Genomic DNA, 24,939 nt, shown 5'->3' with positions numbered 1-24,939 from the left:
GGATGGTGATGGCTAACACGAGGGGACATAGCTTTAAATTGAGGGGTGAGAGATATAGGACAGATGTTAGAGGTAGGTTCTTTACTCAGAGAGTAGTAAGGGCGTGGAATGCCCTAGTGGACTCGTCAACATTAAGAGCATTCAAATGGTTATTGGATAAACATATGGATGATATTGGAATAGTGTAGATTAGAGGGGCTTTAGATTGGTTTCACTGGTCGGCGCAACATCGAGGGCCGAAGGGCCTGTACTGCGCTGTAATGTTCTATGTTCTATACATGTTTACACACAGACATACAAATTTGGAGCAGGAGCAGGCCATTCAGCCCTTTGAACCTGCCCTGCCTCTCAATATGATCATGGCTGATCTGATTGTAACTTCAACTCCACATTCCTGCCTAGCCTAATAGTAGCTTTTGACAAAGAGTCATCTGGACTCGAAACGTCAGCTCTTTTCTCTCCTTGGAGATACTGCCAGACCTGCTGAGATTTTCCAGCATTTTCTGTTTTGGTTTCAGATTCCAGCATGCACAGTAATTTGCTTTTACCCTAATAACCTGCCACCCCCTTGCTTATCAAGAATCTTTCTCATTATGCCTTAAAAATATTCAGACTTTGCTTCCACCACCTTTTGGGGAAGAGAATGCCAAAGACTTACGACCCTCTGAGAGAAAAAAGTTTCCTCATCTCTGTCTTAAATGGAACTTCTAGTTCTAGATTCCAGAAGAATGGGAGATGCTGGGGTGGTAGAAGACATCGCAGATGGGAGAGGGGTGAGGCAGAGCTGGCAATCAGCAGGGGAGAGAGAGGCTGATGGTTTCCTTGAGCAGCCAAGAAAAGCACAACTACCAGGAATGCTGGAAAAAAAAAGCCGCTTATCTTGTGAAGCTGGTGGTTCTCACCTCCCTTTCACTGCCGTGTTCCCTGAGCAGTGAGAAACCCATCACGAATCCTGTGCACCAGCTGTGAATTTTAAATCTGCCGTGTGGAAGCCCTATTTAAAAATGTTAATGATGTGCCTCACATCTCCACTGAGGGACAGTCAGACACCATGAAATCTACTGCTGTTAAAAAAAAAAAGATAATGGGTGGTACTTGGTATATTAGAGCCACTTTTTGTGTCGATGACAATTTAACCCCACCCCCCTCTCCATGACTCGCCTCCCCATCAAGGTCTGTCATTCAATAACACAAATAAAATCTCTTTTGTAATAGGATTTTTTTATCTTCACACGATGCTTTTAATTTTTAAATGTTCAGAATTTCCTCAAGAATTCAATTAGCAAATATTGAAAATTAATTTCTGTTGGCAGTTTGCCAGGCTCCAAGCTTTTGGAATAATGTTCAGCTGCAAATGTTTTTCACAGTTTTGAAGAGCCCGGAAAGAAACATCATTTCTGGTTTTATTATCCCCACTACCCTTCGCTTGATTGAATGTAACAATTTTAATGAAGCAATAGTGTGTATCTTCAAGAGGCAAAACTGTCTCCTCAGACAATGTTGGGCAGAATCCTACAGTTACGTTCTAAAAGCAGCATGATGTGATGATACCTACAGCTATACTGCAGACACAGATTCCATTCTATTTTCCTGATGTAAATGGTAGCCTGCTTTGAACCTCCCCAAACATTTGGGTTGGGATTTTCCAGTCGCACTTACCCCAGGGCTGGAAAACCCCACACGAGGTCAACAGACCTTTACATAGTCCGTATCCCGCCCGCTACAATTCCCATGGCGGGCAGGACAGGAAAATTCTGTTCTAAACAGGCACCAGTTACTCCCGACCTGTTTATGAATGCAGCCTCTGTGTGCAGTTTAAATTGTTCAACAATTTTGAAAAATAAAACAGTGACATTTTAAGATATTAAGAACTGTAATCTGATTTCAGCTGCAGAACATCATTCGGCAAAAGAAAGAGGTCAAGCAAGGAGCACAGTCAACATCGGTAAGTCATCTCCTCCATCCAGTTTACTTCCTGCCAAACCAAACTCAGAATAATCATTTCCTCTTAATATCACTATTGAACTTTTCATACAGATAGCATATTTCAGTAAATTATGCATAAAATTTCCTGAAAGTTGTTTGCAGGACATTTCGATAACATCATTCCTCACAATTCCTGTTACTTTGATTGCTAAAGGATCTAGTCTGTCATTATGTATTTTCACTTGCAATTAATTCAAGTAATGGTACAACAAGGAGATTCTGTACAGAGTAATGGTATGAAACAGAGATATGAGGCAGGATTTTATGACCTCGCTCAGGCGAGGCTCATAAAATCCTGCCTGAGGCCAACGGAGAATTCTGTTCTGCGAGCCTTGCTCGCCCCGGAATCGAGGGGGGGGGCTTCAAGAAAGCATATGTATCCTATACCATTATTACAAAGATATTAGATTGTCACTAAGATTAAGAGAAGGTAATTGGTTCATACCCATATTAAAGCTCAAGGTTCACACATTTTCGTTTGCTATGAGACTCATTGCCACTCCTCAGATGATTTGGCCCAACCTCCATCGGATTGCCACTCCACACCAATTCACTAACATTACACCGGAGCTCCACATTTCTGACCTGGATTCCCAAACCGAGCCTCCTGGAAAATGTGGCGCGTACCTGTTGAGGAGTCCTTCTTTCACGGGAACATCAGAGAATCCAAGCCACACCACCATTCCACAGCACTAGCTACCATATACCATTACATTTAACTGTCCCAAAGACACTTTGACAAGCTGTAGAGTGAAGGCAGGTAAGTAAGGGGGTGGAGTTTGTCAGGTGGGTTTGGGGGCAGTCAAGGGTGAGGGGTGTAGTCAGAGTAGGGGGATAGTTGAGGGTGAGAGGTGTAATCAGGTGATCGGGAAGTAGTCGGGTGATCAGTGGAATAGTTTGAGGGGTGGGGGGTGGATGTGGGTGGGGGGGCTGCCAGGGCTAGTCGGAGGTTCAGGGGTTCAGTAATAACCCAGGAGTTAGAACTGGTTTTAATTCTTCTAACTTTTTGTGGGAAGCTATTCTGGTAAGTGAGTCAGAACCATCTGAAGCTCCAACGCCAGCTCAGAGATTCGGAGGCTTCCAGATGCTGGGTAGTTGCCCAACAGAAGTTCAAACTTCCTGGGCAATTCCTGCGGAGTCCTTGCATTGAGACTTCCAGTGCATCTTCTGGCGTGCCTCTTGGGTACGACCATCCAAAAACGAGAAGACCTGGGCCATTGCGTTCTTTGAAAGCTGTTTTAGAGAAATAAGGAGAATTTGACAGAAACCAAGATTAACTGTTAAAAATGAGACCACTCATGCATTATGACCAAGTTATTTGTGGTGATGATTGATTTTGTTGCTATGATTTGCTCGGAAATTGGCATCTTCATGGATTGAGTTTTTTAATTCAAAATCACATTGAATGTAGTAAAGATTTATTTCTGGATATTACATTCTGCCAAATCTACCCAAAATGTAATTATCAAAAATAATTCAAAAGCTTTACAATTTCCTTCACGTCTTGCTAAAAGAGATGTGTAGAAAACCTATACAATAACAAACAGCATCTTTATTGCAGCTGAGTTACCTAAAATATATTAACAACAATAAAGATGGTGGTTATTATTGCAATTTCTAAGAACACCACTCTTTTTTTAGCAAGAGACAAAACGAAATGTTAAAACCTTTGAGATAACTTCTATCATTCAGAATATTATTCAAAATAAAAGTGAACTAAACATTTCTGGAAAATGCAGTCTGATAAATTGCATTCATAGCTCCATAGTGAAAGTAATTTTAAGACTTCCACTCATGCAAGAGCATGGTGAGGCTTTGCCCAAGAAGCTGTACCATGTGGGAGAAAGTTGTGGAAAGGTAAGTGGCTCCAAAAGTCATTATAAAATATTTGAACATTTATTTTGGAAAATTCTGGAGATGATAAGTTGATGGAAGGCACTCTGGTTAAAATTACACATTCCAAGCATCTCTCTGCTGGTTGAGAACATCTCCAGGGATTAACAAAGACTATCTCTGAGCACTGTGAGGATTATATTAAAAATGTTAAAAATTCTCTTTTTAAATAATTTATGACTTCTATGAAGCAAAGTAGCACTCCATAGAAGCACCAAGGCAGGCAAAGACACATAGGAGACCGACACTAAGGGATTGCACAAAGGTTTACATGCATTAAGGCAGTGATTGATTTATAAATTTGACTTGGCGGTTTTGTGATGGCATTTGTTAGCATTGCGGCAGAGAGGATGCTGTGATGGTCAGTAATGGGAAAGGTAAGATGTGGGACCTTTGGTGGATGGGGAGTCGGATTTGTGTTCACTTGTACCGGAGAGCAAATGAGTTAATCACAGACACAATGGCCAGAAAGATGGTTGCCTCTTTCTTTCCACTACCTCCCTTCCTCCGCCTCCCCAGCTGGTCACTGTGTAGCTGGTGAAAAGGGCTGTGCCCTCATGATGGCACATTTCATGTGGCAGTATGGCTTTCATTATATGCATGCTTTTCATGTCACACCAGAGACATGTGCAATGTGCTTAGTGGATAGTCCTTGTTGCTCAGTGCCCTCCCCCCACCCTCCGGTTTGTCCTTGTGACTCAAATGCATTTGCTGCCACAGAATGACAGCGTCAGGATACCGACTGTCAACCTGCATGATGTGTTGTATCTGAGTGCACATCAGCTGCACAGTGCAGGAAGGGAATCCCTTCTGGTTGCTGTACATCTCGGAGTCGTCAAGGAGCACCCACAAAGCCACAACTGTGCAGTCACTGGAGCCCTGCACCAGGAAAAGCCTGCAATCTTTGTGAAGCCACGCGCTTGCTCCAGCTGCTTCTCTCTGGTAATACAAAATGTCAGTGATCTTTCTTACACAACAGTGGGTAGCAAACTGGGAGATGTTGCAAAAATCACCTGCTCCAACCTGGAAGGAGTTAGACTCCTAAAGATTCATGTCCACAATCAGCTTCGCAATCATTGGCAGTGCCCTATACTTGAAGCTGCAATTGTGGCTGCAACGGATGGCAGGTGTCAGTGACGGCCTTCTTAGTGTAGCAGACGGCTGTGATTAATGAAGTGCCACAACGATTAATGTTAGGGCCTCAGCTATTTACAATCTATATTAGTGACTGAGCCAAAGAGTAATGAGTTTGTGTTTACTGACGATACAAAGCTACATGGAAATGCAAGTTTTGAGGAGGTCACAGAGAGGCTGCAAAGAGGTTAACTGAGTGAGCAAGAAGATGGCAAATGGAGTATAATATAGATAAGTGTGAGGTTATTCACTTTGGTCATAAGAATTGTCACAGTTGAGATGTGAAGGAAAATATATATATTCTATACGTCAGCTGAGCTATTTTATAAAGTCTTTTTTTAATGCTTTTCAAAATGGATAGTTGCTGAGCTGACAAGGTGGCTCCAGCTGATCACATGCTGCCATCCAGAAGTTTCAGAGTTAGTCAAGGCTAGTACCTCAAACATCTGGAATGTAACACTTCTTGCATAAACACTCCAACCCAGCCAACGCAATGACCCTGCAGACAGACAGTCTGCTGCAGCCAACTTCAAACAAGACAGCCCATCACAGGACCTAATCTCCAATAATGGTGCTAATAGCTGAAGCATTAAATGTTCTAATGCAATGGATTCAACAACTTCATTTAGTCATGCTGAAACCAGTGTCTCCAAGAACAGAAGGAATCCTGACTCCAATTAAACGCCTCAAGATTCCAGCCATGGGGATATACATCATTTGTCCAACATTGAAGAGGAATAATGGGAGATATGTCACATGGCCTTCTCCATGCTGCACTGTCATATTGTCCTGGGAACTGAACTCAGGCAGTTACTGTTTGACCTCCAACATGAACAGAACTCGGGCAACTTCCTACGCATCTTCCCACCTGATGCGCTATCAATAAGGCGAAAGACTACCGATATGCCAATATAAGTGTAGGCTTTTATTCACAACAGAATCAGGAGCAGATCCCAACATATAACCAACCTGGACTGAACAAGAGGGAGGAGACAGCCACCTTTATACTAGGTGCTGAGGGGAGGACCCAAACTGGAAGGGGATGTGTCCAGGTATGACAAGCACACACAACGGTGGTCCATATAGGACAAAGGCACAACTGAGGTCCACCACACCACCATCATCAAAAAACTTCTGGAAGCTTGAAACTCATGCCTCCGAGACTAACTCACTCCACGTGCCTTCTCCCATTGTGGAAATCTCATTCCGGAGAGGCGGATCACCCTACAATCAATCAACCTCCCCTCGGAAGAAACCTTCCATTAGACACGTGACTGTCGACGCATGTAAAACCCTGATACGTATTTTATTGTGGTCGTGCCCTGAATCTCTTCCTTTTCCTCATCACCCGTTTATTGCGCGAGTGAAAAGGGGTGGACATTACAAAACCCTTCTTGCGTGTGTGCGTGTGAAAATAAACTAACCGCTTTTGTTTTATCCTACCTGGAGTTTTCTGTGCAAGTTATTCATAGAGGATTGGAACACTCCAAATTTAAGGGTTGGGGAAAATATGCCACCAATTTTAAAAGGGGAGAACAGAATGAAAACAGCAGCTCTCTGTACGGATAGGGAGTGAGCGGGGAAACCAGGGATACATACAGGATTCTGAAGAGTTTGAGAGAGTAGTTTGAATTCTCTATTCCAAAGGTTTGTGGATATTGCATCGTTAATTATATTTAAAGCTGGGATACTCAGATTTGTGGTCTCTCAGGTAATCAAGGAATATGGGGAGTGGACAGGAAAGTGGAATTGGAACCCATGATCATATTGAATGTTGGAGCAGGCTCAGCAGGCTGAATGGTCTGCTCCTGCTCCTGTCTCTTGTGTTCTTGTGATCTGACACACTGTTCCTCTTTAGAGATCTGGTAGGAAGATTGTTCCCCAACCCTCTTGGGGGATGTGACCCCCTTTTTTTGCCCCCCCCGCCCTCCTCCTTGCAGCATCATGTTCTACTCTGTGTCACCTATGCTCATTTTCTGTCACACTGTAGGCCAAGGGGACGTCAACTACTGAACCCATGTCTGGGAGCAAGTGGATTGTATGGAATCCTTGAGGTCAGGATTAAGTTCTTCAGCACATGTCACCTTATCCCCTGTAGTCATAGAATCATAGGTGGTGTTGTGGATAGTTTGGAGGGATGTCAGAAGTTGCAGCGAGACATAGATAGAATGCAAGACTGGGCGGAGAAGTGGCAGATGGACTTCAACCCGGATAAGTATGTGGTGATCCATTTTGGCAGATCCAATGGGATGAAGCAGCAGTATAATATGAAGGGTACCATTCTTAGCAGTGTAGAGGATCAGAAGGACCTTGGGGTCCGGGTCCATAGGACTCTTAAATCGGCCTCGCAGGTGGAGGATGCGGTCAAGAAGGCGTACGGCGTACTGGCCTTCATTAATCGAGGGATTGAGTTTAGGAGTCGGGAGATAGTGCTGCAGCTTTATAGGACCCTGGTTAGACCCCACTTGGAGTACTGCGCGCAGTTCTGGTCACCTCATTACAAGAAAGATGTTGAAGCCATTGAAAGGGTGCAGAGGAGATTTACAAGGATGTTGCCTGGATTGGGGGGCATGCCTTATGAGGATAGGTTGAGGGAGCTTGGTCTCTTCTCCCTGGAGAGACGAAGGATGAGAGGTGACCTGATAGAGGTTTACAAGATGTTGAGAGGTCTGGACAGGGTAGACTCTCAGAGGCTATTTCCAAGGGCTGAAATGGTTGCTACGAGAGGACACAGGTTTAAGGTGCTGGGGGGTAGGTACAGAGGAGATGTCAGGGGTAAGTTTTTCACTCAGAGGGTGGTGGGTGAGTGGAATCGGCTGGCGTCGGTGGTGGTGGAGGCAAACTCGTTGGGGTCTTTTAAGAGACTTCTGGATGAGTACATGGGATTTAATGGGATTGAGGGCTATAGATAGGCCTAGAGGTGGGGATGTGATCGGCGCAACTTGTGGGCCGAAGGGCCTGTTTGTGCTGTGGCTTTCTATGTTCTATGTTCTAATCATAGAAACCCTACAGTGTAGAAGGAGGCCATTCGGCCCATCGAGTCTGCACCGACCACAATCCCACCCAGGCCCTACCCCCACATATTTACCCGCTAATCCCTCTAACCTACGCATCTCAGGACTCTAAGGGGCAATTTTTAACCTGGCCAATCAACCTAACCCGCACATCTTTGGACTGTGGGAGGAAACCGGAGCACCCGGAGGAAACCCACACAGACATGAGGAGAATGTGCAAACTCCACACAGACAGTGACCCGAGCCGGGAATCAAACCCGGGACCCTGGAGCTGTGAAGCAGCAGTGCTAACCACTGTGCTACCGTGCCGCCCGATAGTCTTTAAGTAAAATTAACTCTGGAAACCACTAAATGCTTCTAGAAATTTATTTATTTATTAGCATCACAAGTAGGCTTACATTAACACTGCAATGAAGTTACTGTGAAAATCCCCTAGTAGCCACACTCCGGCGCCTGTTTGGATACACTGAGGGAGAATTAAGCATGGCTAATGCACCCAACCAGCATGTCTTTCGGACTGTGGGAGGAAACCGGAGCACCAGGAGGAAACCCATGCAGACACAGGGAGAACGTGCAGACAGTGGGTCACAAATAGTGAACCAAGCCAGGAATCGAACCTGGGTCCCTGGCGCTGTGAGGCAGCAGTGCTAATCACTGTGCCACCCTGTAGCAAGAGCCTGTAGAAATCAATCAGAAAGTAACCTGAATGTAGTTAATGATCTCATTAAATAGCACCTTAAGAGCGTTTTCCTGTGGCTGAGGGTGTTAGCTGGAGCACTGAGCTTTGAAATGGCATGGCTGGCATCACACGAGCATTTGATGCTGATTGATGTCGAAAACTACCTGATCTGCATATCTCCAGCAGGTGTTCGTGTGCATTGCCAAGCCCTCAACAAGATGGCGTCCACCTCAGCCAACACCTAAAGTGTAACCACACCACTTACACATTTTGGAGGAAAAATGGCGCCCATAATGCCAAGAAAACAGGTGCTTCTCATCCAATTTTGGGGTCAATGTCAACTCAAAAGCAAAATACTGTGGATGCTGGAATCGGAAACAAAAGCAGAAAATGCTCAGCAGGTCTGACAGCATCTGTGGAAAGAGAGCTCTGACAAAGGGTCATCCTGACTCCAAACATTGGCTCTATTCTCTCTCTGCAGATGCTGTTGACCTGCTAAGATTTTCCAGTATTTTCTGTTTTTATTTTCTCAACATTCTATATTCACATTACCAGTAAATAAGAGCTGAAATGTGTACTTAATATTTTGGTTCAAAGATTACCATGAATTAAAAATGTTTTATTTTGTAATACTCTGAATAAAATACCCTAAAAGTGTAATAATCCACGCAATACTTCCTTTACCCCTGAATGTGTCTGTGCATTCTCTTCCTGATGTGGAGATGCCAGCGTTGGACTGGGGTAAACACAGTAAGAAGTTTAACAACACCAGGTTAAAGTCCAACAGGTTTATTTGCTACCAAATAAACCTGTTGGACTTTAACCTGGTGTTGTTAAACTTCTTACTTACTGTATTCTCTTCCTGCCTGCAATTTTTGACTTCAAAGACTTTGTTGAGCTTACAGTAAAATCGAGGGATCTCTCAATCCTATTCATAATTGTCATTCATAGTCAAGCTTTCCAGCTGATCACTGATTACAATTTGGGTGGAGTTATCCTTGAAAGTAAGACTGAAGTGTCCAGATTTAAGCTATTTCTAGAAATGATAGTATAACACAACCACTCATTTCCATTCCATTGAGTGTCAGTGATTTTAAGAATCGTTTGCTGTTCTTTAATAGTCACTGAATTAATCGTAAAATTGTTTACCAATAACGTTACAGCTTAATTTAAAATTGTAGTGCAGTATGCAAATAAAAATACCATTTTAGCTTGCGTATTTCATTGTAATTATTTTGTACCCAACATGGCCTTGTGAATAAATGTATTTGGACTTTATATTCAAACATTAGTCAAGTATTACAAGAGGTCTTTTGTCATCGTTCTCCGCCAACTGAAAATTGCCTTTTAGTTTACATAGAAACAACTGTGAAATCCATCCACACCGAGATCACATTCATCTGAAACCAGCCATAGTGAACTTCATATTTAAAGTTATCTTTGGCATCTGACAAGCTCTAATTTATACTGATATTGAAGCATCCTGGGTTAACAAGCCAGTTCATTTTCTGGGCTGCTGATTCCCTTTGTTAGCACAAATATCTGAAATGCACTGAACGCAGTTTTAGAGGTCAAGATAGACCTTAGCATTGTGGGTCATCCCACTGGCGACCACTGAGCTGTGGTAAAGAATAGCAGCGAGGAATGCTCGCTGTGTAAAATGCAATGTTTCACATGTCACATGCGCAAGAAAGCATAGAACAAAGGAAGGTCTAATGGGACTTGTTACTGCTGATGCTGAAAGCTAAATAACCATTAGTAATAAGTTTTATGAAAAGACTGCTGTCTTTTATCTTGGGTTTTCAGTGGGATAAAGCAAATGGGGCTATTTTGCTGTCATGAGAATACTTGTGGAATTCATGCACTCGAAACTAAAATATGTCTAGTCTATTGATTATGTTCAAAGCATGTTGCTAAATTAGGGGTGAAGAGCTAGACTGCAATAAAAGTCAGTTAAACCGATTTTCAAAGGATTCCCAATGGATGTGGAGATTGTAAATTCTCTATAAAACCTGTCTATAGTTCCGATCTCTCCCTCACACTCAAGCACATGCCATAGCTCCAATTCTTGGATCCTTTCGGCACCACTTTGTAAATAAGATGAGGTTGAAAATTGGTTGTTCAGCCCATTCAGTGCTAAATCATTCTGAAGATTTCAAAGCCAGGCTATATTCGAATCTAAAAGTCAGACTGTGATGCACGTGGTAACAATGATGTTAGTGCTCGCTATTGTTAGGCAAAACTGGCAGCAGCTTACGTGTCCATACGTGTGTAGCTAAATGTAGAAATCATTGCTCTAACTGATATCTGTCTCCTGCAGAGGTTGCTTTGTTACAGTTTTTGTCAGTGGAATCTGCACAGAAATCACTTTAATGCTGTGAATTTCGGGTAATTATCCACTAACCTTATGCTAAAGACAGATGAAGAAGTTAGGACGAGTGCAATCAAGAGTAAGTCAGTTTTTAACAGCATAATTACTGCTAAACAATCTACTTGCCCCTGAAAAATTAATTTTACGGGTGTGGAGAAAGTTAATGTTGTAGGTTTTAACACAATCAAATTTGTTCTTCGTTTTTTCTGCTCCTCTCCTTTATCCTTCTCCCTTAAGATCTCATTTGTATGCCCCAATCTCTATTTGGTTCCATTGCTATGATTTTAATGTCACATACATTTCCTGTTTTTTGCATTTTCACTTCCTGCTTTGTAGTCTGCAGGTCATAGTGTGGACTCTTTGAACCGACTGGCTGTTTGTCCTGCTCATGAATGGCCACAGATCCCCTGCAGAGAACACTGCTAAGGATGCTGAATTCGTAGAAATCTCCACTGACAAGCCCAGCAAGTTTAAGTTTTACACTTTTTTAAGTTTATTCATTATTGTCACAAGTAGGCTTACATTAACACTGCAATGAAGTTATTGTGGAAATCCCCTAGTCGCCACACTCCAGCGCCTGTTCGGGTACACTGAGGGAGAATTTAGCATGGCCGATGCACCTAACCAGCGCGTCTTTTGGACTGTGGGCGGAAACCGGAGCACCTGAAGGAAATTCATGCGGACACAGGGTGAACATGCAGACTCCGCACAAACAGGAACCCAAGCCGGGAATCAAACCTGGGTCCCTGACGCAGTGAAGCAGCAGTGCCCACCACTGTGCCACCATGCCATCTCAAATGGACAATCGTAAAAAAGCCGGGTGAACAGTGAAAGCAGCCCACAGCAAATGCTGGGCTATTGTGATGTTTTATTAATTTATTTCATGCTAAGCATAAAATATTGTTTAGTCCTGAAAACCTCTCTAAATTTTCAGTTCAAATATATAACAAATGAAACATGACAATATCACAGGTTTAAAATGTTTTTTTGACTGCCACCCACATGACATTCCTCCTTGTCTTTTATGTGAAGAGCATCCCTCTTCACATCGAGAGGTACCTGTTCTCTGCTCCTAGGGTCAACCCCTTTTCTGTGATTCACTGTGTCATGGTAAATTGATGGATTTGATTACACTGCCAGAGCAGTTCCTGGGTTCTGATGGTGCAAAACAAATCCCCAGTGGAGCAACTAGTTCCATCTCTATTCAATCTAAATCCTTTGCATCTAGACTTTGATTGAAATATTACAGTTCCAGTACCAATACGGGTTCATTCAGAGGATGGGAGTAAGGAAGTTTAGTGGATCATTTTATTTACACGAATGCATTATGTACCAGTGTCATGACAAAAGTTGCTAGCAAAATCCAATGGTGTTACTTTGGAAGATAACTGGATCTCTTGCTAGAGAGCAGACAGAGTTAGGGCTATTATGAGAAGACAAGTAAGTAAAGTTCCAGTCAGTGAAAAGATGGGGCTTAATAGGTGTGCTGGCCTTTTCCTGCTCAAAATTCTTATATTGTCTGGGTGTTGGTCACCAGACCATAACAGAGCCAAAGATCTATCCCAAACCCTCATGCCATACAAGATCTTAACTTGATATACAAAATAATAACCTCAGAGAACAAGATTCCTCTCCCAGGTGTGACTCAGCAAAATACCTTTATCTTTATCTCCTTTCCTTTTAAGTTCTTATATCAGACCTAATTATCTTATAGCCAGTATTTAGTATATGCATCTCTAGACTCAACTATTCTAATGCTTTCCTGAACTTCCAACCTCCATCAATTTGAGCTCATCCAAAACTCTGCTAATCAAAGCCTAAGTTGCACTAAATCAGGTTCACCTCTGTTTTTGCGGACCAATATCGACGCCTTCTCCACAATGCCTTAGTTTTAAAATGTTCATCTTTGTGTTAAATTTCTTCCATGCCCTTTACCTATCTCTGTAACCTTTTACAATCGCCCGAGACCTCTGCCCTTCTCCAATTCTGATGTCCTACATATCTCTGATTTTAATAACTCTGCCTTTATAGACTGTGGTTTCCCCCCACAGTCCAAAACTGTGTAGGTTAGGTTGATTGGCCATGCTAAATTAGTGTCCCAAGATATCTCAGTTAGGGGAATTAGCAGAGTAAATACATGGGGTTATGGGATAAGCCCAGGTAAGAGTCGGTGCAGACTTGATGGACTGAATGGCCTCCTTCTGCACTGTAGGAATTCAAAGATTCTATGTTTCTATTAACACTTGACTCTGACTAAGCTTCTTGTCTTCTGTCCAAATATACCCTTATGTGGCTCAGCATCAAATTTTGTTTGGCACTTTTACGAAGTACTTTGGGATATTTTACTCCGTTAAAGGTGCTGTGTCAAATTAAACATTTGTTTAATTATTTGTTCATGGAATGCGTACATCATTTGCAAGGCCCTTGAAAAGCGAGTGGTTAACCACAGCCTCGAACTGCTGCAATCTGTGTGGTGGAGATTTTCCAACGTGCTGTTTGGAAGGGAATTCCAGGATTCTGGTCCTGCAACCGTGAAGGAATGGTGACATATTTCCAACTCAGGGTGGTGTGTGGTTTAGAGGATAACTTGCAGGTGGTAGTGTTCTCATGCATCTGCTGCCTTTGTTCTTCTGGGTGGTAAATATCAGAGGTTTGGAAGGTGCTGTCGAAGGAGGCTTGGTCTGTCGCTGCACTGCCTTTTGTAGACAGTACACACTGCAGCCACTGCAGATGATGGTGGAGGGAATGAATGTTTAAGGTGGTGGATGGGGAACTGATCAAGCAGGCTGCTTTAGTCCTGGATAATGTATTTCCGGAGTGTTGTTGGAGCTGCACTGATCCAGGCAAGTGCCTCCCATTACACTTATGACATAGTTGGGCGGCACGGTAGCACAGTGGTTAGCACTGCTGCTTCACAGCTCCAGGGACCTGGGTTCGATTCCTGGCTTGGGTCACTGTCTGTGTGGAGTTTGCACATTCTCCTCGTGTCTGCGTGGGTTTCCTCCGGGTGCTCCGGTTTCCTCCCGCAGTCCAAAGATGTGCGGGTTAGGTTGATTGGCCATGCTAAAAAATGCCCCTTAGAGTCCTGAGATGCGTAGGTTAGAGGGATTAGCAGGTAAATACGTAGGGATATGGGGATAGGGCCTGGGTGGGATTGTGGTCGGTGCAGACTTGATGGGCCGAATGGCCTCCTTCTGCACTGTAGTGTTTCTATGATAGTACTTATAGATGGTGGACAGGCTTTGGGGAGTCACTTGCCATAAAATATCCAACCTCTGATCTGTTTTTGTAGCCACATGTTACGTGACTGGTGCAGTTCGTTTTCTGGCCTGTGGTGCCCCCACCCCCCCAGGATGTTGATGGTGAGGTTTTTAACGATGTTGATGCTTGTTGAATATCAAGGGAAAGTGGTTAGTTCCTCTTTTGTTGGGGATGTCCATTGCCTGGCACGTGTGTGGTGCAAATGTTGCTTGCATTCATCAGCCCAACCTGAAAGCTGCATGCTGGCATGGTCTGCTTCAGTAGCTCAGGGGTTGAGTGGAATCGAACACTGGAATCATCATGAAACATCCCCACTTCTAACCTCATAATGGAAAGAAAATCATTGGTGAAGCAGCTGAAGATGGTTGGGCCTAGGACACTACCGTGAAGACCTCCTGCAATGATGTCCTGGAGCTGAGACAACCAGCCTTCAACAACCACAACCATCTTACTTTGTGCCAGGTATGACTCTAACCAATGGAAATATTTTCTGATCTCCATTGACTTCAATTTTACGAAGAGTCTTTGAAGTTGTTCGCAACTTTGCTATTTGCTGCATGTTATCCCCCAGAACTAAATCCAACGCTGCTATCCTCCTTGTTGAATGGTGCCCTAGTTCCATAGTTCTGTGTGGCGTAGAGCGGAACTAGCAGGTTGAGGTGTTCCCATGCATCTGTCTTCTAAATGGCAGAGGTTGTGAAGGTGCTGGTGGAGGAGCCTTGTTGAGTTGCTATACTGCATATTTTTATATGGTGCACATTGCTGCATTGATGGTAGAGGGAGTGATAATTTAAGTTGGTGGATAGGGTGCTAATAAAGTGGGCTGCTTTGTCCTGGATGGCACCAAGCTTCTTGAGTGCTGCTGGAGTTGTACCCATCTAGGCAAGTGGAGAATATTTCATCACACTTCTGATTTGTGCCTTATAGTTAGGGGGCAGGCTTTGGGGAGTCAGAAGGTGAGTGACTTAGAAGAAGGTCATTCAACCCACTAAGTCTACATCAACTCTCAAAAAGAACATCTTATCCCCCCCCCCCCCCCCCCCGCCCTATCCCCGTAACCCCACGCATTTACCATGTCTAATCCACCTAACCTATGCATCTTCGGACATTAAGAGGCAATTTAGCATGGCCAATCCACCTATGTGCTGGGTATGACTCCAGCCAGTGGAAAGCTTTCCCCCAATTCCCATTCACTTTAGAATTGCTAGGGTTCGTTGATGCCACACCAGGTTAAGTGCTGCCTTGATGTCAAGGGCAGTCGCTTTCGCCCCATCTCTTGAGTTCAGATCTTTTGTTTCTGTTTGCACAAAGGCTGTAATGAGGTCAGGAGTTGATTGGCCCTGGCAGAACCCAAACTGAGTGCTAGTTTATTGCTGTACAAATGCCGCTTGATGCACTGTCAATGAAACTTCCATCACTTAGCTGATGATTGAGATAGACTAATGTGCAGTTGTTGACTGAGTTGGATTTGTCCTGCTTTCTGTGGACATGACGTACCTGGACAATTTTCCACATTGTCAGAGAGATGTCAGTGTTGTAGCTGTTACTGGAGTCACTTGGCTAGGGACAGTAAGTTCTGGAGCACAAGTCTTCAATACCACTGTCAGAATGTTGTCCGGGCCCATTGCCGTTGCAGTATTCGGTGCCTTCAACCATTTTGTGACATCTGTTGAGTGAATCGGATTAGCTGAAGCCTGGCATCTGTGATACTCGAGACCTCAGGGGGAGGTGGAGTTGGATCAGCAACTCGGCACATCTGGCTGAAGATAGATGCCAATCCATCAACCTTTAACACTGATGCGCTAGGTTTCCCCCACCCCCCGATGGGATAGTTGAGATGCCTCCTCCTCTGGCTAGTCATTTAATTGTCTTCCACTATTCATAACTGGATGTGGCAGAACTGCAGAGCTTATTGACCCATTGGTTGTGGGTTCATTTAGCTCTGTCCGTTGCATGCTGCTTCCATTGTTTGGCATGCAAGTAGTCCTGTGCTGTGTCTTCATTAGGTTGACACTTAATGTTTAGGCGTGTCTGGTATTGCTTCTGACATGCTCCATTACACTCTTCAATGAACCAGGGTTGTTCTCCTAGCTTGGTAGTAATGGTAGAGTATGTGCTGAGTCTTGAAATAACAGATTGTGTTTGAGTACAATTCTGCTGCTGCTGATGGCCCACAGTGCCTCATGGATGCCTAGTTTTGAGTTGCTAGATCTGTTCAAATCTATCCCATTTAACACAGTGGTAATGCCACACATTGTGATAAAGGGTATTGTAGCGGGATCCCCTTTTTAACTCCACCCAACGGGCTCACTTTGGGCTTGGCACACCGATTGTCCAAACCCCACCACTGCCCGGGTGATCCTCTCCCTCTTACCGGTGGACTCACAGCCACCTTAAGCCTACTCCGCTAGAGTAGCGCCCCCGAGAGAGAGAGAGAGAGGAAAGGAAAGCCTCTGCCCACCTTTACCTGGCAGCCTTTCCTGAGTGGGCGGTTTCGAAGCGCCCAGAGTACCCTCAGTTCTAGACTCCGGAATTATGGTAAGGGATATTTAATATTATGACTTGGTCAGAGATCGTTGGTGAGAAATTGAAAAAGATCAAAACGGACTCCAATGGAAGTCAAAGATATATATATATTTATTAAAACATCAAGGTCAAGATCACCAAACACCAGGAAAACAACACACAATGCCTTATGCTCTATAAGACTATAGCTATGGAAGGAATACTAAAACGGGCACAACGAGAATACTTACTTTACACAAGTTTACCAGTGTCTTAAACTATGAAAGGTGCATGCAAAAGCCCCCCCCTTTCCCCAAAGCCTCATCCACTATGATGATCTCGGGAACTTCGCGAATTACCAGAGGATACTCACAATCCTAGTTTAAATTGCTCAGTGGACTTCGGGCTGCGTGCTGGAGACGAACGAGAGGCAGCAACAGGAGAAGAGAGAGCGAGATGGCCGGCCTGACCATCCTTTTATATTGTAAAACTTGAATTTTTTTCCTGCCAACTCCGCCCCCTTCCAACCGGCAGTTCCACAGACAAAGGCTTGCTAGTGTTATCTGTAGCTGCGATCTTACAGTCCATAGAGACCAGATAATCCCATCCCAGGTAATAGGTATCTTGCTGTCCTTTATTGTTCCATCGGAGGTCGTTTAATCGTTTTCCCATTAGGGAAATGGGCTTCTCCTCGCTCTGGGACAAGGCCATTATCACCTGTATTGAGTCCAGACCAGGTGTATTGTCTTGCTGCCGGCCTAGTCTGGTGATGTCATCAGTACCCTTTTGTGCTGCTGATAACCTAATCAGCAGTCCGTCTGGTTTCTGGCTGCTTGCAATTTTTGGACTGGGCCCCTTCACACACGCACACACACACACAGGCTGGCTGAGCTCCCTGGGAAATCTTTGGTCAAGTCCTGCAGCCAAATGTGGCCACTTTCACAGTTCTTTAGGGTTCAAGTCCTTTTCCCAGCTCATAAAAAGGCCTGAGTTGCCCGAAAAACTTACAGTATCCTCAATGTGAAGGTGAGACTTTGACTCCTCAAGGACTGTGCAGTGGTCATTCTTGCCAATACTGTCATGAACCATTGCATCTGTGATAGGTAGATTGGTGAGAATGAGATCAAGTAGGTTTTAATCTCTTAGTTACCTCACCACATGCCGCAGGCCCTGTCTAGCAGCTATGTCCTTCACTCCTTGACCAGCTCAATCAGTAGTGGTACTACCAAGCCACTCTTGATGGTAGAGTACATTCTGTATCCTTACCATCCTCAGTGCTTCTTTCAAATGGTGTTCAACATGGAAGAGTACTGATTCATCAAGTAAGAGGGGGATGGTAGGTGGTCATCAGCAGGAGATTTTCTTGCCCTGTTTGACCTGATACCATGCTGGTCATGGGTTCTGGAGTCAACGTTCAGAATTCCCAGAGCAATTCCCTCCCTGCTGTATATCAATGTGCCTCCACCTCTGCTGTCTGACCTGCCAATGGGACAGGACATACCCAGGGATGGTTTTGTGATATCTGTGGGGTATGATTCAGTTAGTCAGGATGTTGTTTGACTAGTCTGTGGAACAGCACTCCCAATTTTGGCAGAAGTCACCAGATGTTAGTAAGGAGGACTTTGCAGGGTCATTAGGGCTGGGTGTGCCATTGTTGTTTCTGGACCAGAGCACAGTAAGAAGTCTCACAACACCAGGTTAAAGTCCAACAGGTTTATTTGGAATCACGAGCTTTCAGAGTGCTCCGAAAGCTGGTGATACCAAATAAACCTGTTGGACTTTAACCTGGTGTTGTGAGACTTCTTACCGTAGAATTGCCAAGAAATCCTGAAAGAGAAGGGGAAGAAATAAAGAAATGAGAAGAAAGCAGTCGATTTCCAAACACTGCCACCAAAGTCTAAAGTCATAACACAGTTGCTGTTTTGTTTATACTCTTTTTATTTCTGCGGTTCTCCAGATGTTTGTGTAGACTGTGATTGCTCCCACTCAACGCATTTGAAAGATTTGCCAAGTAATTGCTTTACACGGGCTTTGTATATATTTTGACTGTAAGCCTTGACTTCAGTGTTCAAGTTACCTTTATTTTTTTTAAATCAGTTTATGAAAGTGGACATTATAATAACGCAGCTCCCAAGTGTTGGTTGCTGCAACGATACAGTGGCGATTTTCCAACTGCTACTTTAATCCAAGGTTACCTAATCGTATGTGTAATCCCGAGAGTTCACACTAACCTGTTTCTCGCCATTGGATCCTTCAGAGAACCACGCGCTTTGTGATGTGCCCCTCGTAAAGTACAAGAGGCTCATTTCTTTTCCAGTTTTTGTGAAGCTTGAATTCCCGGCGTGTTTCGCTGAAGATAAATTTGTAAGGAATGAGGCATAAATTACATTTTTTTTTCAGCAGAGACGGAGGCAGAGGTTCATTAGTACTTGGCATGGCTGAGGCAGACTTGAGTGAAACAGTGCATCAGCCACTGTCCTTTTTTGCCTTTGGGAACTGAATTTAAATCCAGCCCAAACAGAGAGGATGAACATCTCATCCCTTTCTGACAGCTGGTGTGGGTCTAAAGTGAAGTTTATTGCTGGCTCTCTCATTCCATCCTTGCAATGGAACGAGTGCAGACTATAATTTGACAGGCTCACTTTGGAGGCCCCAGAGAAGTCTGCGCAAAGCAGAAATGTCATGCCAGCACAGTAGGGAAGGCACTTACGAGCCGAACACAACCGAAATTTGCAGAAAACTGTGGCAAAGTGTGAAGGGGGGGGGGGGGATCTTTACGAAATCTGGAAGGCATTTTGCTTATTTGAGAACAAAGGCTCCGCTAAGATGAATTTGGTGTTAAAAGCAAGAACTTTAGTCAGCCAGTCCCAAACCTTAAAATAACTCACGGGCTTCAGATTGACAATAAGGAACAAAAGAGCTGCCTATCCACATAAATTAAATGGAATAGTTCAGTGGTGACTATCAGCCCTGTCGACTCTCTGCGTATATGTGAGTGAACAATGCAACAAAAAAGTGTTCCACCATATTTCTTAAATCAACTGCGACTTACTTTGATGGGAAATGCAAAAGTGCTTTGAATTGAAAGTATTTACCTTCCTCAAAGTCATATATTTTGTTCAAGACTTGGCCCCTTTGGGATTCATCCGATTTACCTTCTTTTGCATTATTGAGAGTTTTCTGCTGATTTTAACTTTCATTCCTGATAGACTAATGCAGCAAGCCAGCATAATTGGGAAAATAAATCATTGGTTAAGTCTCCATAATTTAACTTACTCTTTACGTTGTACAGAAAGGCACGATAGAAATTTTAGGCAGCAGGCGTTTAGTTGGTGGCCGTTTTCAGTGCTGTGCTGGTTGTTTTTAATGGGATCTGCAATTAGACACTTTTCGAATAGGCTGCAAAATACAGCTCCATACCATTGCTGATGTGACGCTGACACCAGTGAAGCATGGCACTTGTGACCCATGTGGCAGGCAATGTTCAGAAGGGCACGAGTGTGGGTGTGCCTCACATGACCATGCAGAGTCAGCAGAGTGTAGCCTCACTTAGCGTCTGATGCTGATTTGCTGCCTGACCTGCCATTTTGAGCCCGGCAGCTCCCTTTAATGGCCTCCCTTAAACATGCACAGCTGAACATATTTTCAGCTGCAGGAGGGACCTTATCCATGCTTCCCCACCTCCCACCACCACCAGTGCTATTTAATGTCATCTCCATGGGACTGGGCCTGTATACAACTACAACACCGCCCGCACACCCCCCCCCCCTCCCCCCCACCTCCCACCCCCCGCTTTAAAGAGATGATGGCTACCTTTAAGAAATACAAGCCATCAGCATATCATGCTAGCCACACATTCCCCTGGGCCTCCTGCTGAATGTACAGCCAGTCAGCAGTGTATTTTGTGCTGGGCACCACACTCGTGTTGAGCAGGCTACACACAGTTTGCATGCTGCCTGCCTCAACTAGACCAGGCATGTGATAATTACACATCATGCCTGTTCAGATTCTTATTTGAATTTTCAGCCCTAAGTGATTTAATTAAGAACTTGTTCAGAGAATTCTTGCAAGACTGAGTTGTCCCCTGTTTATGATAACGTACTTTGAATAATATTTTTAGTATTTCATGAATGTGATCTGACAATGGCTTTTCCACTCTCTATTTCTGTAACCTCCTCCACCCCAACAATCCTTTAAGATCTCTAAGTTCCTTCAATTCTGACCTTTTCTGGTACCTTGGCCCTAAACCAGTTCAAAACCAGTTGGGCGGCACGGTAGCACAGTGGTTAGCACTGCTGCTTCACAGCTCCAAGGACCTGGTGATGCACTATCAATTAGGCAAAAGACTACTTGTGTGCCAATACAACTGTAGGATTTTATTCATAACAGAATCAGGAGCACATCCCAACAGGTAACCAACCCGGACTGAGCAAGGGGGAGGAGACAGCCACCTTTATACTAGGTGACAAGGGGAGGAGCCGAGCCGGCAGGGAATGTGCCCTGGCATAACAAACACACAACGGTGGTGCAAGTAGGACAAAGGCACAACTGAGGTCCACCACACCTGGGTTCGATTCCCGGCTTGGGTCACTGTCTGTGTGGAGTTTGCACATTCTCCTCGTGTCTGCGTGAGTTTCCTCCGGGTGCTCCGGTTTCCTCCCACAGTCCAAAGATGTGCGGGTTAGGTTGATTGGCTATGCTAAAAAAAAATTGCCCCTTAGAGTCCTGAGATGCGTAGGTTAGAGGGATTAGCGGGTAAATATGTAGGGATATGGGGAAAGGGCCTGGGTAGGATTGTGGTCGGTGCAGACTCGATGGGCCAAATGGCCTCTTTCTGCACTGTAGGGTTTCTATGTTCTAAAAATGTGCGGGTTAGGTTGATTGGCTATGATAAATTGCCCCTTGATGCCAGGGGGATTAGGACTGTAAATATGAGGGGTTACAAGGATGGGACCTGGGTGGAATTGTTGTCGATGCAGACTCAATGGGCCAAATGGCCTCCTTCTGCACTGTAGATTCTATCTATGATAAACCCTGTAATATCCTCCCTAACCCTCTCTTTGTTATATAACTCTCCTTTTACTTTTCTCTTTGACTAAGCTTTCAGTTACCTGTCCTGATATCTCTAAGTGGTTCAGTGTCACATTTTGTCGGATAACACTCCTGTGAAACTCCTCGAAAGGTTTTGCTTTGCTGAAAGTGTTAGCTGAATACAAGCTGTTATTGCATTGATTGCTCTGTAGCGGGAACATCAACAGGAGCAATACACAATCCATGGACTGAATTAGTTTACACTTCAGCTCTAATTTTACATTAATTTCACCATTAAATGACTTGCATTGTGTGAGACGGTATGGATGAAGCAGAGGATCTTTGCTTGTCTATCATTGTTTATATCTTGCCTAATGTGTAGCACCAACAGGTCACGTAAGATTGCTATCATTGTTGGTGCACTAGCTGCCCAGATCTCTCCCAACATTGCTCTTAAGCATTGGTTAGGTAAGGGTTAGAAAGTTGGGCCTGGGTGTTGTCTTGAGATGTGGTTGAGGCAGAACACAGTCATCTTTTAAGGAAAAAATGGATAATTATCTGAAGCAAAGGTTGGGCACAGGGTAGTGAAATTATTTTTGGATTTTATAGCAAACAGCAGTGCAGACATGATGGACTGAATGGCCATCTTCACTGCCGTAAGTTTCTATGGCTCTGTATTACACTTGATACAAATTGTGGCCTTGGGTGCTTCACCACGTAACCTCCGAATCCACAATACTCTAAGACAAGCTTGTCCACTCATCGGCTCTTGGGTCACATAGGGGCCCACAAAGCCCCTCTATGTGGCTTCCAAAGCCACTGATCAAAATACAGGTAAGACCAATTAGTAAAATTTAAGATTTTAGAAAGGGACTGCAGCTCAACCACTCATGAGCCTATCAGAAGCATGTTTCAGCAAGAATGTTGCAGAACCATAGTATTTTTACAAAGCAAAGACTATTTGAATAAGGTAAAAGGAAAAGGAATTGAGACATTAGATAGAGTAATAAATTAAATTTTAATGTTAATTCTTGATATACTAAAACTAATAAGCCATTCATAGGTTTATCCCAGTAATCCATAAATGCTTTGCACCCATTATGTTGGGAAGTCCCCAGTCCCTTCTGGCTGTGAACACAGGGTGACAGAGGCAGTCAATTAAGTTTCTATCAGAAAGCTGCGAGTTTTTTTGTTTTTAAGTCAGGAAAGTTCATCCATTGATGTGAAGAAACATCGTGCGTTCTTTATTTTGTATTATTGGGTGAGCACAGCTGTACAGTTTGAGCTAAGACAATCCAATAAAGCTGTGTGAAATAAAGCAGTTTAATGATTCATATCTGGCCTTATCTTACTAAATATTTTCTAAGTCCATCTTCAAAAGGATTGAAGGAGCACATGTGCGAAAGACACGCAAACCCAGTTCAGATCAAACGAGGATGCTTTTGTTGCACCCTGAGATTAAGTATACAGACATTGGACTGTACAGACACACTCAGCTTATACAAATAACTACTATGGGAATATCTACACCAAGGGTGCAAAACTATTAATACCGTTCTATAATTCCCAGTTAAGACGATGAGACACTCAAGACCATTGCTTCTGCAGAATGCAGTGATACTCAACTTTGTAAAATCAGGTGGAGCTCATAGTTAAACCCCTCAGAAAGTAAACTCTCCACCATGACAGCTTTCCATCTATTATAACACTTTGAGTTGGGTAATATTGTTCCATGTTTATAGGATACATAAAACATTCAACAAAAATTAAATGTAATTTCATTTTAGTGCAGTTTCTATACTGCTGTTGAGATCAAAATCACATCAAATAATTTATACTATGAATGGCTTTGGAACTGTAGAGGTACGATTCATGTCTCCGTGTAGCTAACATCGGAAAATATGCTTCTTTGACAGCATTTTCACTGTGTGGTATGGAGGATGGCAAGCAGTAAGATCATATAAATGGTCACGAGTGAAATGTTATGAGATTTATGGAGGCATAATAAATTCCATGTTGTGATGTGTTACATTTTTCCTCCCACAGACCAAAGATGTGTGGGTTAGGTGAATTGACCATGCTAAATTGCTTCTTAGTGTCAGGGGGACTAGGTAGAGTCAATACATAGGGTTATGGGGATAGGGCTTGGGTGGGATTGTGGTCGGTGCAGACTCGATGGGCCAAATGGCCTCTTTCTGCACTGTAGGGATTCTATGATTCTATATATTGGTTCTGGCTCACACCTGACTATAGTCCAACACCCTTTGACTTTTAATGTTGTTATGATGATAGAGAAAAAAAACATGGAATATATGCACAGAAATATTGGACTTTAAAATGGACACAAACATGGAAGATGGCTGAGAATGTACAGTTAGCTACTAACTGGAATGGCTGCGGGGTGTCTTTCTAAGGGACAATGGAACCCCTCCGTTTCCAGACAAAGTACTTCTAAAAGCATCCATCTCCGGTAAAGGCAAAGAAACATAATGATTATCCCATCTCAAAGGCCCTGAGTCTGATTGCCTAGATGGACGAGTGTATTCTTGGTTGCCAGTTGGAAGATATAAAAGAGGTTTAAAAACTAGCTGAAAGAGCCTCCCAGCCCTGCCTGCCTCTCTCTCCGATCTGTCTGTACATGTGTGCTGTGAGGAAAAGCAGCTGGATGTTTTCCACACTGAATACAGTACCAGAAGCAGTGTCCCTGCAAAAGGGAAATAGCCATCTTTTGCAGGAATATCTAAAAACTCTCTCTCTCATTGACTGCGGAAGTCAAAAGGAGCGCAGCTGCAAAAAAAACCCAAAATATCTCTATTGAACTGAAGAATTAACTGCTCGCTTGCAGAAGTCCAAAGATGTGCGGGCTAGGTTGATTGGCCATTCTAAATTGCCCCTTAGTGTCCCGGGATGCATAGGTTAGAGGGATTAGTGAGTAAATATGTAGGGATATGGGGATAGGGCCTGGGTGGGATTGTGGTTGGTGCAGAGTTGATGGGCCGAATGGCCTCTTTCTGCGCTGTAGGATTCTATGATTCTATGAAGTCGACTATACTGGAATCAATTTG

General features: G+C 43.8%; 1 protein-coding gene across 3 annotated transcripts in view; it reads left to right on the top strand.

Annotated features, from left to right (window-relative positions):
* micu2 (mitochondrial calcium uptake 2) overlaps nt 1-24,939 on the top strand; it is a 443,854-nt gene that overhangs the window by 373,397 nt on the left and 45,518 nt on the right. For all 3 annotated transcript variants that reach the window (XM_078222127.1, XM_078222128.1, XM_078222129.1), the window contains one exon: nt 1,889-1,945. In XM_078222127.1, coding sequence (XP_078078253.1) covers nt 1,889-1,945 — 57 coding nt within the window. The remainder of the gene's footprint in view (nt 1-1,888; nt 1,946-24,939) is intronic.

This window comes from Mustelus asterias, chromosome 10, assembly GCF_964213995.1.
Source record: "Mustelus asterias chromosome 10, sMusAst1.hap1.1, whole genome shotgun sequence".
Classification (NCBI taxonomy): Eukaryota; Metazoa; Chordata; class Chondrichthyes; order Carcharhiniformes; family Triakidae; genus Mustelus; species Mustelus asterias.
The sequence above is the reverse complement of the archived record's forward strand: the minus strand, read 5'-3'. Positions and strand labels throughout refer to the sequence as shown.